Source organism: Cryptomeria japonica, chromosome 3 (genome assembly GCF_030272615.1).
Source record: "Cryptomeria japonica chromosome 3, Sugi_1.0, whole genome shotgun sequence".
Taxonomy (NCBI): domain Eukaryota; kingdom Viridiplantae; phylum Streptophyta; class Pinopsida; order Cupressales; family Cupressaceae; genus Cryptomeria; species Cryptomeria japonica.
In genome coordinates this window covers 433,482,488-433,495,723 of record NC_081407.1, presented here as the reverse complement: position 1 = coordinate 433,495,723, position 13,236 = coordinate 433,482,488, and the positions used below count along the sequence as shown (strand labels likewise).

Sequence of the window (13,236 nt, the reverse complement as noted above, 5' to 3'; positions counted from 1 at the left end):
TTCGGAAAAGCTGAAAGAGGTCTGAGGACACGTCAGATGGACCCGATAAGTAGGGGACACGTCAGCAGACGGATATTCCGCGGATCCTTTTCCGGCAATAAATTAGGCGGTGGTGGGCAGGAGTATTAAATACAAATTTGGCGTGGAGAGTGAGGAAGGGAAGGAAGCTTCGAGGTTGTGGCCTTTCCACGTGGCGAAGATCCTGGCTGCATGATCTTCTAATCGGACGGTCTGCAGGTTGGGTGAAGATTCCGTCGCTTTCAAAGGCACGTGATGGTGCCGTGCATGGATGCATGGACATGCGCCATGATGCATATTTAATGATGGTATGATCATGGTCCCTAATGGCATTGACCTTCACAAATCACGGCATGGTATAGCATAGTTGCTTGCACGGTAACGAGGGGAATGGTGAATTAGATTTGAGCGGACGCGAAAAGATATCGAAATTCGCTTATTATAGGGCTACGACGCCTACGAGCGCGGTCTTTTCTGCTGTTTTGGATTGTCGAAAAAAGCAGAAAGGGGCGATTACTTAAAGGCTAGTGCGCATTGGACGAATTTACTAGTTTTGTTTTAGAGCGAAAGTATCACGAATTTGAATGCCTTGGCAGCAGGGAATCCAGTTAATGTTTGAGAGGCTTGAATCTGCCGTGGAAATTTGTTTCTGAGCTGGTTATTTGGCTGAGAAGCATCGAGAAGACTGCGTTTTTTGAAGTCCGAGCTGGGCGGGGTTAGGGTTTGTGAAAGGTGAAGATTTTCAGTGGAATCTGTGAAGGGGTTGAAATCCAATATTGTGTTGGTGTTGTGGAGGATCAGATGTTATAGAAGCAAATTACATGCCTACGGAAGGCGCAGCTTGGGAGCGCAGAGAAATATTGAGAGAGAAGAGGTATGAAAGGGGGGAGAAGATAAGTTTTGCAAGGGGCAGGAGGGAAGGGGCCGCTGCTTCCGCCCCCCAGCCGCCGCTCGCTCTGAATCCGGTTTCCTCCAATCGCTCTGCATGGCTCAGTGGTACTTTCTTATGCGATTTTCGTGTTTTTCAGTTAACATTTTTACGGATTTTCGGCAATCGAGGGTGTAGAATAAGTATAGCTGAGATTGAATTTATGGTTAACATTTCTACTTTATTATTGTGTTTTCCTGCGAATTTTTGGAGCCTTTCAAAAAACGAAAGGTTTCTTCTTGTTTTAGTTGTGTTCCGAGTGAAATTTAGGGTTTGTGAGAGTTGGGCTTTGAATTCCTGTTCAAGCTTCTCGTTTTCCCGTTGTTAATGGATTGCGATTTAAATATTTGATGATCTTTGCCCTATGCATTTTCTGCTTTGTGAGACATAAACAATGGGTACATCTGCATTTATTTTCATTGTGTTTAATCTTTTTGTTTAGAAGCCCTTTTGTTGTTGCAATTTGGAAGACGTGTTAGCCTTCTAAATTTTTCAGATTTATAGCTGCAACCTTCATTAACCATTTATCATACAAGGGAACAAAGTTCTCGGATAACTGTGAAACTTCCGCTTTGAATTTTCTTCGAAATCTTAGCTCGCAAACGACTAATTACTAATTCTAATTTTTCTTGCTATTTTTGAAGCGTCAGCACGTCAAGGTCGAAGCAGACATTTCTTCGATGATAGCACTTATGGATCAATATCTAGTCCATCTGATATTCCCGGCAAAGGTCGAAGCAGGCTTTTCCTGGATGATGGTGCTTATGGGTCAATTCCTAGTCCCTCATCTGATATTCCCTGTAAAGGTCGAAGCAGACTTTTCCTGGATGATGGTGCTTATGGACCGATTCCTATTCCATCAACTGATGTCCCTGCCAGGGAAAAAATCTATGAAGAGGATAACCTGGGCTTCCACATGGAGGGGAGATACAACAAGAGAAATAGAGAACTCATCGGGTCAGGTCCTAGAGGTGGTTACCTGTCGTCTGAGGGAAAAACATATGAAGATGAGAACTTGGGCTTCCGCATGGAGGGGAGATACAGTAAGAGAGGCAGAGAACCAGTGGGATCAGGTCTTGGCTCCATCAACGCATCCTGTGACATTCTTGATCTGGGGAAGTCCTACGAAGATGAGGGCTTGGGATTCCGTGTGGAGGGGAGGTTCAATAGAAGGTCCAGGGAACTCGTAGGATCGAGCCTTAGCTCTAGAAGGCCATCATTTGATGACGCTGCCAAGGAGAAATTTTACGAAGAGGAGAGTCCGCCGGGCTTCTACATGGAGGGAATGTACAGTAAGAGGGGCAGAGAACTAGTAATAGGATCAGATCTTAGCTCCAGTCATTCACAGAGAGACAGAAAACATCAAAATTGGGATGGCGAACTAATAACAGGATCAGACCTTCCACACAGAGACAGGAAAACACAACATTGGGACAGCGGGCTAAGCAGTTTCCTTTCCACAGGTAGGCATGACACTGTGATTGGGAAATCAGTGGATCAAATGTCTTTGCATTCCCCACATCTATATTTTGACAAACAGATCTCATGGGATCAAATTCAATCCCAGGAACCGTACAGAAAAACAGCACTGGAGTATGCAAGCTCGGACAACAAATTTGTTGCACAGATGGGAGGGTCTGAAAATGATTTTGGAAGATTTTCTAGGGATTTTGAGACAAAACTTGACACGCATGGAAGCTTCAGCAGCTCTGATAGTTTGCTTGGAGATGCCCAAAATCCTCAGCAAGACCATCTAGACAGTTTTATTTCCAGGAAGTGTTCAAAATGGGCACATCTTGGAAAGTATTCTTGGAGTTCTTTATCTGGTCAGACAGGCATTGCCAAAGAACCTGACAAGGAGCTCAAGGAACCCCATGATATACATGGAAGTATGTTTGTGCATGATTCTACTTCAAAAATGTCTACAAGTGCCCTTGGTGTTGTAGTAGATGATGAAACTCATTCACGGAAGAAGCAGCGCCTTGGATGGGGTCAGGGTTTAGCAAAGTATGAAAAACGGAAAGTTGAGGGCCCCGAGGATGAAAACAATAGGAGAGACATTATTCAATATGACATACCTCTATCATCCAAAACGGAAGTTCTTAGTCCTCCTTTGGAAATGAATCTGGATGGTAGAAGCCCTAAGGTGAATGGAAGCTCAGGATACATGTCACCTGCGACAACATATTCCATTACCTGCATTTCATCACCTGGTGAGAAACCTTGAATTCTGTGCTTATGAATTCGGCGTTGTTTGAAATCTGATATTATGTGGCTTTATTGAATTATAATTATCACAAAGTTTTAATTAAATATGTCATTTGGATTGAGCTTTTACATGGTTTAATTGGGTTAATTTTAATGTTTAGTTAGTTTTAGTTGTGGTGCATATTTATGTTCAAATACAAGAATTAAATGATCACAGAAAATTATTCTCAAATTTGTTTGATGTATATGGGCCATCTATTATCCGATGTATGCTCATGTTTGTTTTTATCAAACCGTGGTAGCAGATGAACATGTATCATCTTCAGGAGCTGGAACAAATGACATGACTGATGAAGAAAAGGCATGTCATAATGTTGCTGATAATAATTGCAATGGAGTGCATGTTGCCAGCGGGAGTCATCTGTTACAGTGTAGCCTACCAATATCAGGATCTGAGAGTATTTTGGTGGAAACTTCTTCGGAGCATGTGGAACAATCAACCATTTTAACCACAGACAAACAAAATACAGAGGTAATCACCTCCAATTTCTCTGGTTCGGAGTCGTCACTAGCTGCTGGCAAGCTACTTTCTGTAAAGAATGATATATTGCAGAAATTGGAAAATACGGAGCATGAGATTGAGAAGTATGAGATAGAGCTCAGGTTGTTGATTTCTGAAATAGAATTCAATGCTGATGGAAATGATCTATTGGGAGCATGCACAGAAGTGGTTGACAGAGACCTTGGGGATAGGTGTTCAAATGCCTTGGATGTTGATGTTCAGGTGTCTTCTACAGCACCTACTTCCAATGATGGACCTATAGGACCTTCCTTGGATCCAAATGGCAATCAAGTGTGTGCTTCAAGTGTTCCTTTGGAAATGCAATCTGTGAAATGTCAAATGCCAATACAAAAGGAGAATGCTACAAACTTGAAGGTTGTTGGTGTTGAAGGATCTGAAGAAGATTTGATGGATAAGCAATCTATGGAATGTCAGTTGGTACAAACAATAGGCAGTCAAGCTGATACACTACTTGTTAGATCCCAAATACAAGCAATATCAGAAATCAAGGACTGTGAAAATGTCACTGGAAATGAAAATGAATGCCCTTGGGAAGGTCAGTCAAATTTAATTGAAGATCCTATTTCTGTTTCTTACATTGAGAATGATGGAGGAGTTTCTGCGCATTTAAGGAGCACAAATGGTGGGGCAGACATTGTGTCCTCAATATATGCTGCTAATAAGAAACTAACTAGAGAGGCATTGGAGTGTAATGAAAAGTTTTTGCCAGCAGATATGGGTATAACTGGTGACATCTTGTCTGATGTTTTAGATTCATCAATGTGGAAGCAGTTGCATGAAAGGAACAGGGAGCAGATAGAAGCAAAGATAGTCGATCAAAGACAATTTCTGCTCTTCAAAGAAAGAGCTCTGGCATTGAAATTCAGGGTTCTCAGGCAGTTGTGGAAAGATGATCAATATTCATTGTCTACAAAGAGGCACCGGGCAAGAGCACAGAAACGTTCGGAAATTAATTGTCGCGCAAATGGTGGAAATCAAAAGTATCAATTGCCAATCAGATCCAGATTTGCATCTCCAGGTATACTTTTCCTTGTTGCAATGCTGGCCATTGTTGAAAGACGCTTGTTGCTTGCTTTGTGGGTAGATAGTTTATGGTGCCCATACTTATGTTTTGCACAAAACAATGATGCCAATTCTTGTGTAGCCAAAATCCATCACCAGAGTAAAAGTAAAACATAAGATATAACTTAGCTGTCATATGGAGCATCATTAGTAACCTTGTATTTTTTATGCTTTATGCACTATATTATGAGAATTCATGTCCAGAATTTGGAGGCATTATGTAAAGAAAAAGAAACAGCAACAGTTCACATAAAATGCACTAAACATTGTTTAAAGATGGTTTAAACATAAGGTAAAGAGCATCGACTGCCTTTTGTCGATGAGTCCTCCCTTTTTCCTGCCTTAATCCAGAGGAGTCAGTCTCCCTGTTGGTTGAACCCTTTGTCAGCAGGAAAGCATAAATGGTCTTTAAAGGCTTTTGCATTGGCTGAGTGTGTAAGAGCCCTTCTCGTCCTAGTCCAAAGGTTGGGTGTGTAAATGGTCTTTGTTAGTCAAGTTCCTCTCCCTTCCCCTTTTTTGTTGGGATGATATCTCCACAATCAGTTGAGCACTTCTTTGATAAGAGCTTAAATGCCCTAAAATTACTTGAATTTTTGCAAGCTGAGGGTAATTATCTTCTGTTGTTTGAGAGCATAATTCCTTGAAATGTGTTAAATGACTCTTGGCAAATAGATACCTCAAGATGTGTGGATGAATTCTCTCTCCCTCCTTTGTCAGATGAGTCACTGTGCCTTTCACTGATGATTTTGCTCTGCAGTTGTCTGTTGTCTCCCCTTGAAATCACCTACTCTATGCATTACTTAATAATGCTGTCAACTTGTCAACCTGCATATTGTGAAAATTTCCAAATATTTCTCCTTGTAGGGCATCTGCCTACTTATTTCCTTATTTGATTGCAGTAATGTTGAAACAATTTCATGGAATAATGTTGTACTAGGCAAATTCTCTGGTGTTTTCCATAAGCATCTGCAACTTGTTTTCTGCTTTGAAGATCATAGGAAGAGGCAATTTAAGAAAATTTTACTTTGAGGATGGGTTTTTCATCAGTGTGTATATACCTTACAGGTTGCATTCTCTAATCATTTTATTGTGCCCATTTTACTGTCAGAGATAATTATTGGTTCATAGATAATCAGAATGTTTAGTCAAGAGTCTTTTCTTTGGAAATGGTGCAGAGCTGTGATGGCCCAAGTCCACTGAACATAATATATCTGGAAATCCTTTCCTATCCCTTCAATATTTTCTTCCTCCGCTGAGCTTAGGTTGACTTCTAAAGCTTCATCAATGTTGTGTTGGATAAATTACCTGAATCCTTTGATGGTAGAGCCCATCACTATTCTTCTTTAGAAGTTCTATTACTGTCAGCTCCTATATAAAAAACTTTATGTAGATATTGCCATTGTGACAACTTTATTCAATGTTTTTTAGTAATTGAATATTAAATAGTCTGATAGAAATACAGGTTTTGTTGCAGTTAACTAGTTGCATTTGACAATAAAAGTTTTTCCACAGCTTTGTTCTGGTGGGTCTTAAATGTGATTGCATTTTAGGTTATGACTTCTTAGATGAGGTTATTCTTTAATTTTAATTTTCCTTCATTGTACACTATTATAGGCTATACATGCACATTTTCACATTGACAGTCATGGTTACTGTGTATGAGTACAATTTCTTCCATTATAGAATACATCGTGTCAAATTATGTGATGTTTTATCAGAATTCAATTGCACACAATATATTGGTTAACGCGTGTTAAAAACTACACAGTTGAATCCTGGTAAAATGTCTCACATATGTTTATCAATGTTGTTTGTATGTATGTTAAGAGATAATACTAAATTTTTGTGCCACATCCTGATTTTTAGTGGGCCTTATCTGGACAGTTAGAGCTGTATGTGGACTGCATCCAAACAATAATATTTTGTATTAGAAAATTATAACAGCCAAATGTTTAATTACTAGGCTAGTATAATCGCTTACAATGAGTGGGTGCAACATTAGTTAATTTTTTCTTTGGACTTTGGCTGAGACATTTTAACATTTTCAAATGAATTTGTCATTTATATGCATTCAATTGAGGCTGTGGAACTCTGGAAAAGTCATTCATTCCACCCCAAGCACTAATAACTCAACAGTAAAATGCATTTTAAGTTTAACCATTGCATGTTTACACGTCAGAATAATAATACAATGAAAGAAATGAATTGGAGGATAAGGGAAACAAGACATTTGGGATTGAAATATGGAATATTGACAAAAGCATTTGAGTTCACAAATTACAATGAGTTGAGTATCAGATGGTATGCCAATAAACAAACATACACAATTTACACTAATCCCAAATGTTTTTGTTATTTGCATTTTTACACTCAAAAGTTCCTATTCACCTACATTTTTCATTTGTAGAAATTTAGTGTTGTTCTCTTTGTGTGGATCTGCATGTGTTTGTATGGTTATGCTTGTCTGCATTTATATTACCGTTTGAATTTTATACAGAAATAAAACTTCTCAAAGAATGAAAATTCTTGAAATTCACTGTGACTTGTGTGGTAGGTTGAGATGAGCATGTTGTCTTACAGAGATCTGTAGGAGATTCTGTTGCATGGGTCTCTAGCTGTAAAGGAGTGTTCCCTGCTGACTCCTAGTGCCTGCTGATGCCTCAGCTAGCATCTCACGCTGCAAAACATAAAAATTCAAATTCAAGAATTAATTAATTTGTTTAAGCATCGTAAAGGTGCAATTAATTGCATTATACAACAGATGACAGCTTGAGAGGAACAATCTTGTTTAAAATAATGCTTTAAAAGCGTTATTACTATAATAATAAAAATTAACTACACTATTGAAAAGTTATGTTTAACATAAAATAGTATGTATATTTATGGTTATACCTCCATCCATCTGCCCGAATGCACAAGCATTCTTTTCTGCATGTGCACTCAGTAACCTTAATTTACATGAAACGTATTATTGTCATCTTTAATGTAACTAACAAAATCCACAAGTAACATGGTGCATACCACAACCACTGAAATTTATTATAATTTGCAACCTGTAAATGCAAAATGTAGTAGAAGGGTCAAGTAGATTGGTGTCTTATGCATCCACACATGCAATATGCTGTTTGTGTTCTCATATAAAAATATAAAAAACCGACTTCAATAAAATCTGGCAAACATCTAAGCAAGTTCATTTGCTTTGCTTGCTGGGGTTGTTTGCAGACAATTTTTATTCTTATATTGATGCCTAGATTGTAACAATTGTAGCTCCATGCATGCTTGAGCAATTTTTAGTGTGTTAAAATTTTTCATATTTTATTTTTCTATTCAGATTTTCTAATGCAGAGAGTATTTACAAATGGATATTGTTCCTTGCCAATTTCAGCAGGTACTTCATTTTGCCCACCTACCAAGAAAGCAATTGAATTGGCAGGTAAACTTATATCTGATCGCCAGGACAGGCCCTGTAGGAGTGTTTTAAAGATGCCTGCATTAGTTTTGGATGAGAAAGAGAAAGTTGTGAGATTTTCTACATCGAATGGTATAGTGGACGATCCTATTGCTGTTGAGAAGGAGCGCATTGTGATTAATCCATGGACTCATGAAGAGAGAGAAATTTTCCTGGAGAAATTTGCCATATTTGGTAAGAACTTCAGCAAGGTTGCTTCCTTTTTGGAACACAAGACTGTAGCAGACTGTATTGAATTCTATTACAAAAATCAAAAGTCAGAAAGTTTCGAGAAAGTAAAGAAAATGCATAAGGTGCAGAAGGAAAGAGATTGCCACCATGTAAGTACCTATCTTGCAACTGCTGGAAACAATCGTCACCGGGACTCAAACGCAGTTTCATTGGATGTATTCAACGCTTCATCAGTTGTAGCTGCGAGCACCAGTCACCAGGCAAATGTTTTTCAGAACACCCCACCAATGAATGCTCTAAGGACAGTTGTGGGCCTGTTTTCTGAGAAACAATCAAGAGATGCTCGTGATCTGGAAAGTGAAAGAGAGTGCACTGCTGCAGCAGATGTTTTAGCAGGGATTTGTGGTGCTTTATCATCTGAGGCAGTGAGTTCTTGTATAACTGGTGGAGCTGATCAATCTGAAGTCCTCCATGAGAACAGTTTTTCAAGGTCTTTTTTGAAGGATAATGGCTACCCCTCAATAACTGAAGCTCTGCAAAGTAATGAAATACAATACTCCTCTGAGGAAGGCTGTGAGGAAGTCTATGTAGATTGGACTGATGATGAGAAGGCCTGTTTTATTAATGCTTTGACCATGTTTGGTAGGGATTTTGAAAGTATCTCTCGTTATATTGGATCTAGAACTGAGGAACAGTGTAAGACATTTTTTAGCAAAGTTCGCAAACGGCTTGGACTTGATGAACTCATGCTGCGAGAATCATACATCCCCACAAAAAACAATGATGGAAGTGATGATGATGAGCGAGGGGGGCTTATTGATGTGTCTACATCATTGTGTGATATAGATTCTTCTGCAAAGGTGCCTGCAATTTCAGATCCAGAGGCTTTTAATTCAGGTCAATTAAATTTCAAAGCCTCTACAGTCATCGAGGGTGCTCAGAAGATTGAAGCACAGGATAATGAAGTTGAGTTTTTTATGGAAGAAGCTAAGTCTCCTCAAAATGAAGAAACTGGACAAAATACAAGCACAGGTGCAGTGCAGATTGACGTGAAGATGAGCCTCAAGGAAGCTGCATTTTCTCCACATGGGGAGCATTTTTTAAGTGAGGGGTCATTGACAGATACAAGAGGTGATTGTCAAATAGGTACACTGATGGATATACAACACGATGAAAACATTCTGAAGGTTAAAGAAGATCTTTTGTGTTGTAATAACAACACAGAAACACAAAGTAAAGCTGAGACTAATGATAGTATAGAAAGGTTTCATGGGACCCTTCACATTGAGAATACATTCATTGTTGACAAAGGTAAATCAAAGGGACTTGAAATTGAGGGATTGACAGATTCTATATCTTCTGAAAAGATTATTAGATCCCCTTGCAACATAAAGGAGGAGAGCTTTTGTACACATGTAACAAGTGGGTTTAGATCTGTGGATACAACAGAGTTTTCTGCTCCAGTTCTAAGCCAAAACTCATTGAATAATTTGGAGGTTATGCATAAAGATGAATGCATGACATCTCTGCATGCTTCTGGTAATGTCTCTAGCAATGAAAAATATTTGATAGGTTCAGTGCTTCTTATTACAGGGAGTGATCCTTTTGATAAGTGTGAGGTGATATCAAGCCCAAAGATCAATGCAGGCATGGAAAGCAATACTGATATTTTAATTTCAAAGGCCATATCAAATGAAAGTGTGACACCATCATTAATTACTAAGGAAACACCACAGAGAGTTTTTTTGGATCAAAAGGCATCATGTTCTATTCCAGTACCTTCCTACATGTCTGATTCTCAGTTAAACAAAAAGTTCTCTGATGCGTTTTCCCAGGTTTCTCAACCAATGGTTCATCATATGCAACCTGAGGTGGTGGCCTGGGACCAAAAACAAGAAGTACCCTCTAATGTGGTACTTTCGAAAAATCATAGTATGTTTCAAGAAAGTGCATCATCACTAGTTAGGAACCAAAAGCTGGAAAGTGGCATGGTCCACCATTATCCAAACCAGAGCGGAAGTCAGAACCAAAACCAGGAAGAGTTGTGTCTAGGTGCAATGCTTCAGTCTATGCAGCAGTCAGATACGTCTGTTTCTGGACTGTCGTCTCAACAGTTTCAAGGCCTTAAGCTTAAAGATTGTAGTAATGGAAATGTGGATGATGGCAAGTATGAAATCCTTCAATGCTCTGCAGATACTGAACAGTCACCCAGAAATTTTGGAGGCCATCAGTTGAAGGTGCTACATCAAACAGAGTCTCAGTCTTGTAGCAGTCTAATTTCTAATGCTTATCAGCAAGGATCCCTTAAACAGAATTCATGCCATTCTGAAGTGTCATCTCAGGTTCCTGGAGGTCAGCACTTGTTGGTAACGAATCTGGAAGATCCCTGTTTGAAAAAATCTACAGATGCTTGCCAACAAACTAAACACAAGCAGTTGGTGCAGGGAGGTCCTAATCCACAAATGAAAAGTCGGCAACAACACCAGGTTATTCAGCAGAACTTACAAGAAAATGTATTGGAGACATCGGCGAATGCTAACAAGGAACATTTGGCTCTGGCTGCTCATTTTATTGAAAAGCCAATTTCAAAGCAGCTAATGTGGGATCAGAGAAAGCAGTCCACCCAGTATGCGGAGCATTACCAACTTCTTCATCTATGGCAACAGAAGAATAGGGGTCACAACATCATCTGTGATAATCATATGCTATCACTAAAAGAAGAAAAACAGGTAGACCATCAAGGATGTCTGCAATTTCAGCAGACTAATAACAAATTTAAACCTGTTACAAAACCAGTGTACAGCTACCAGTCATCATCCCCAACCCCCAAGACTGATGAACAGACAGCAAATAGAGGCGATGTGAAGCTTTTTGGTCAGATCCTTCAGTCTCATTCATCAAACTTATCAAAGCTACCACCAAGAAATGAGGTTGTTAACTGTTCCACTGCATCCTTTGAAGGTAGGCAAAAACTATCGCATGTTCCTGAAAATGATGAACATTGTCATGCAGTGGCAAATTTTTTATCTGAACAGCAATTGCCTGCAAAATATGTTTGCATGTATTCTGAAGGCATTGCAGGCAAAACCAAAAATAACACAAGTTGGAAGCTGAAGGAATCTACAGAAATGTCAGAATGTTTTGCAGAAGGGTGTTCAGGCCCAAAAACTAATTTTAGGAAGGCAGGCACAGTACATTCTAGTCAGGAGTTTGGTGGGCGAAATTTACAGTTTTGGGAGGATAGTTCCAGGCATGATCCTTGTAAGAATACAAGTCAAACTAGAATTTCGCATTTTTCAAAGGATCTGGATTCACAGTGCAAGTCAATGTCAGAATGTTTTTCAGGTAGTAGTAGTGTAGACCAAACTGTCAAAGCTAACAAATTTAAAGTGTTATCTTTAGATTCATCCATGATACCAGGGTGGCATGGTAGTGTGATACAGGATGTGCCATACCTAACGAAGGATCCATTAACAGTGAGGGAATGTGATTATTATCCTTCAGGATACAAAGAGTTGGGAAATGGTTACATTTTTTCACTGGGTGTGAAACAGCCTGATCTTTTAGTTGAACTTAGGAGAGGGGCAGGTTTTGACAGAACACTTTCTCATGAACCTGGAAGATGTGATACGGTGCAATCTATATTACCTTTCCAAGGTCAGATGAGAAATATTTCTAGTCACACGGGGATTCAGGCAGGCAGAGGAGTGCCTGGAGGAAGCTTTGTGTCAGATCCAGTTGCTGCTTTTAGAATGCAATGCTCTACGGTAGAACAAGTGAAAGCATCATTTCAACATCCTCACTTTAGAAGCACTAGAGATCAAGGGTTGGGGAGAGGTGATTATGGCAGTTAGGACTTCTTTTTCTGTGTACATGTGATCTGGGTGAATGACCCATTGTACCATTCTGTATTTTTAAAAAATTCTATTTGTAACAGTATCCTTCGTCTATTTTTTCCATGAGAACTAAATAATATGCCTCAGGAAGTCAGGCGATTTTGTCTTATGCAGCAGAAACTGGTCTGTCTGATATGTTGACAAATCTTATGGAGGTTGGAAGTGTGGTGATTTCAACGGAGAATTATTATTAAACACAAAGTTCGGAGTTCTGGTATAGTCACATCTTCAGACTTTTGAGGCTATCATCTGCCTGCAAGGTATGAGTTGTTTAGTGATGGAAATATAAGCTAATCCATTTTAGTGTTTCTTATTTTTTGGAGTTCTTTGAACATATTTTCTGCCAAACACATATTTGTCTCTTGTAAGAATTGACAGCAAAAAACTTTTGGAGGGCCGTCTGGTTTTCTTGCAATGTTATATTTGAAAAGTTGGTTTGATGTAATTTGTATATTTTTTTGGCCTATAAATTGGATGCTTGTTTGCTATGATACATTAAATATATATTTGGGAGGCACATCTATACTGGTTTACTGGTTTCAAATGTCAGTTTGAGGTCATGAAAGATACCACGGGGTATTCCTTGGTCATAAATCAATTGAAGTTTTACATGAGCTCAAGCTTCTGTTATGAAGATGGCTTTTACAAAAATGTCCTTTTAGTAAATGAATACTTATTTTTCAACATTTTGATCAAATTCATCCCCTGGGTTGTGAGTTTGATTGCAACTTGCATCGGTTTCCCAGGTTCAAGACCTGACTGACCGTCACATCTAGTAGAGGGAGAGGCTTGCTCCTGAAAAACTTTTCTTTCCTTGCTTAAGTCATAAATACAATTGTAGACACCTAAAACTTGCACAACCAATCTAATGAAATTTATATTTGTTTAATTACCCTTATCT

At 39.0% G+C, this 13,236-nt stretch overlaps 1 protein-coding gene across 3 annotated transcripts; it reads left to right on the top strand.

Annotated features, from left to right (window-relative positions):
- Positions 1 to 431: 431 nt before the first annotated feature.
- LOC131068489 (uncharacterized) lies at positions 432 to 12,790 on the top strand. 3 transcript variants are annotated; one of them, XM_058003676.2, is made up of 4 exons: positions 432 to 1,014; positions 1,597 to 3,159; positions 3,460 to 4,755; positions 8,185 to 12,790. In XM_058003676.2, exons 1-4 carry the CDS (start codon positions 840 to 842, stop codon positions 12,291 to 12,293), a joined length of 7,143 nt encoding a protein of 2,380 aa, XP_057859659.2. In that variant the 5' UTR covers positions 432 to 839; the 3' UTR covers positions 12,294 to 12,790. The 3 variants fall into 3 exon arrangements, with proteins under 3 accessions (XP_057859659.2, XP_057859657.2, XP_057859656.2); XM_058003674.2 differs by having other exon boundaries at positions 1,591 to 3,159; positions 8,188 to 12,790; XM_058003673.2 differs by having other exon boundaries at positions 1,591 to 3,159.
- The last annotated feature ends 446 nt before the right edge of the window (positions 12,791 to 13,236 follow it).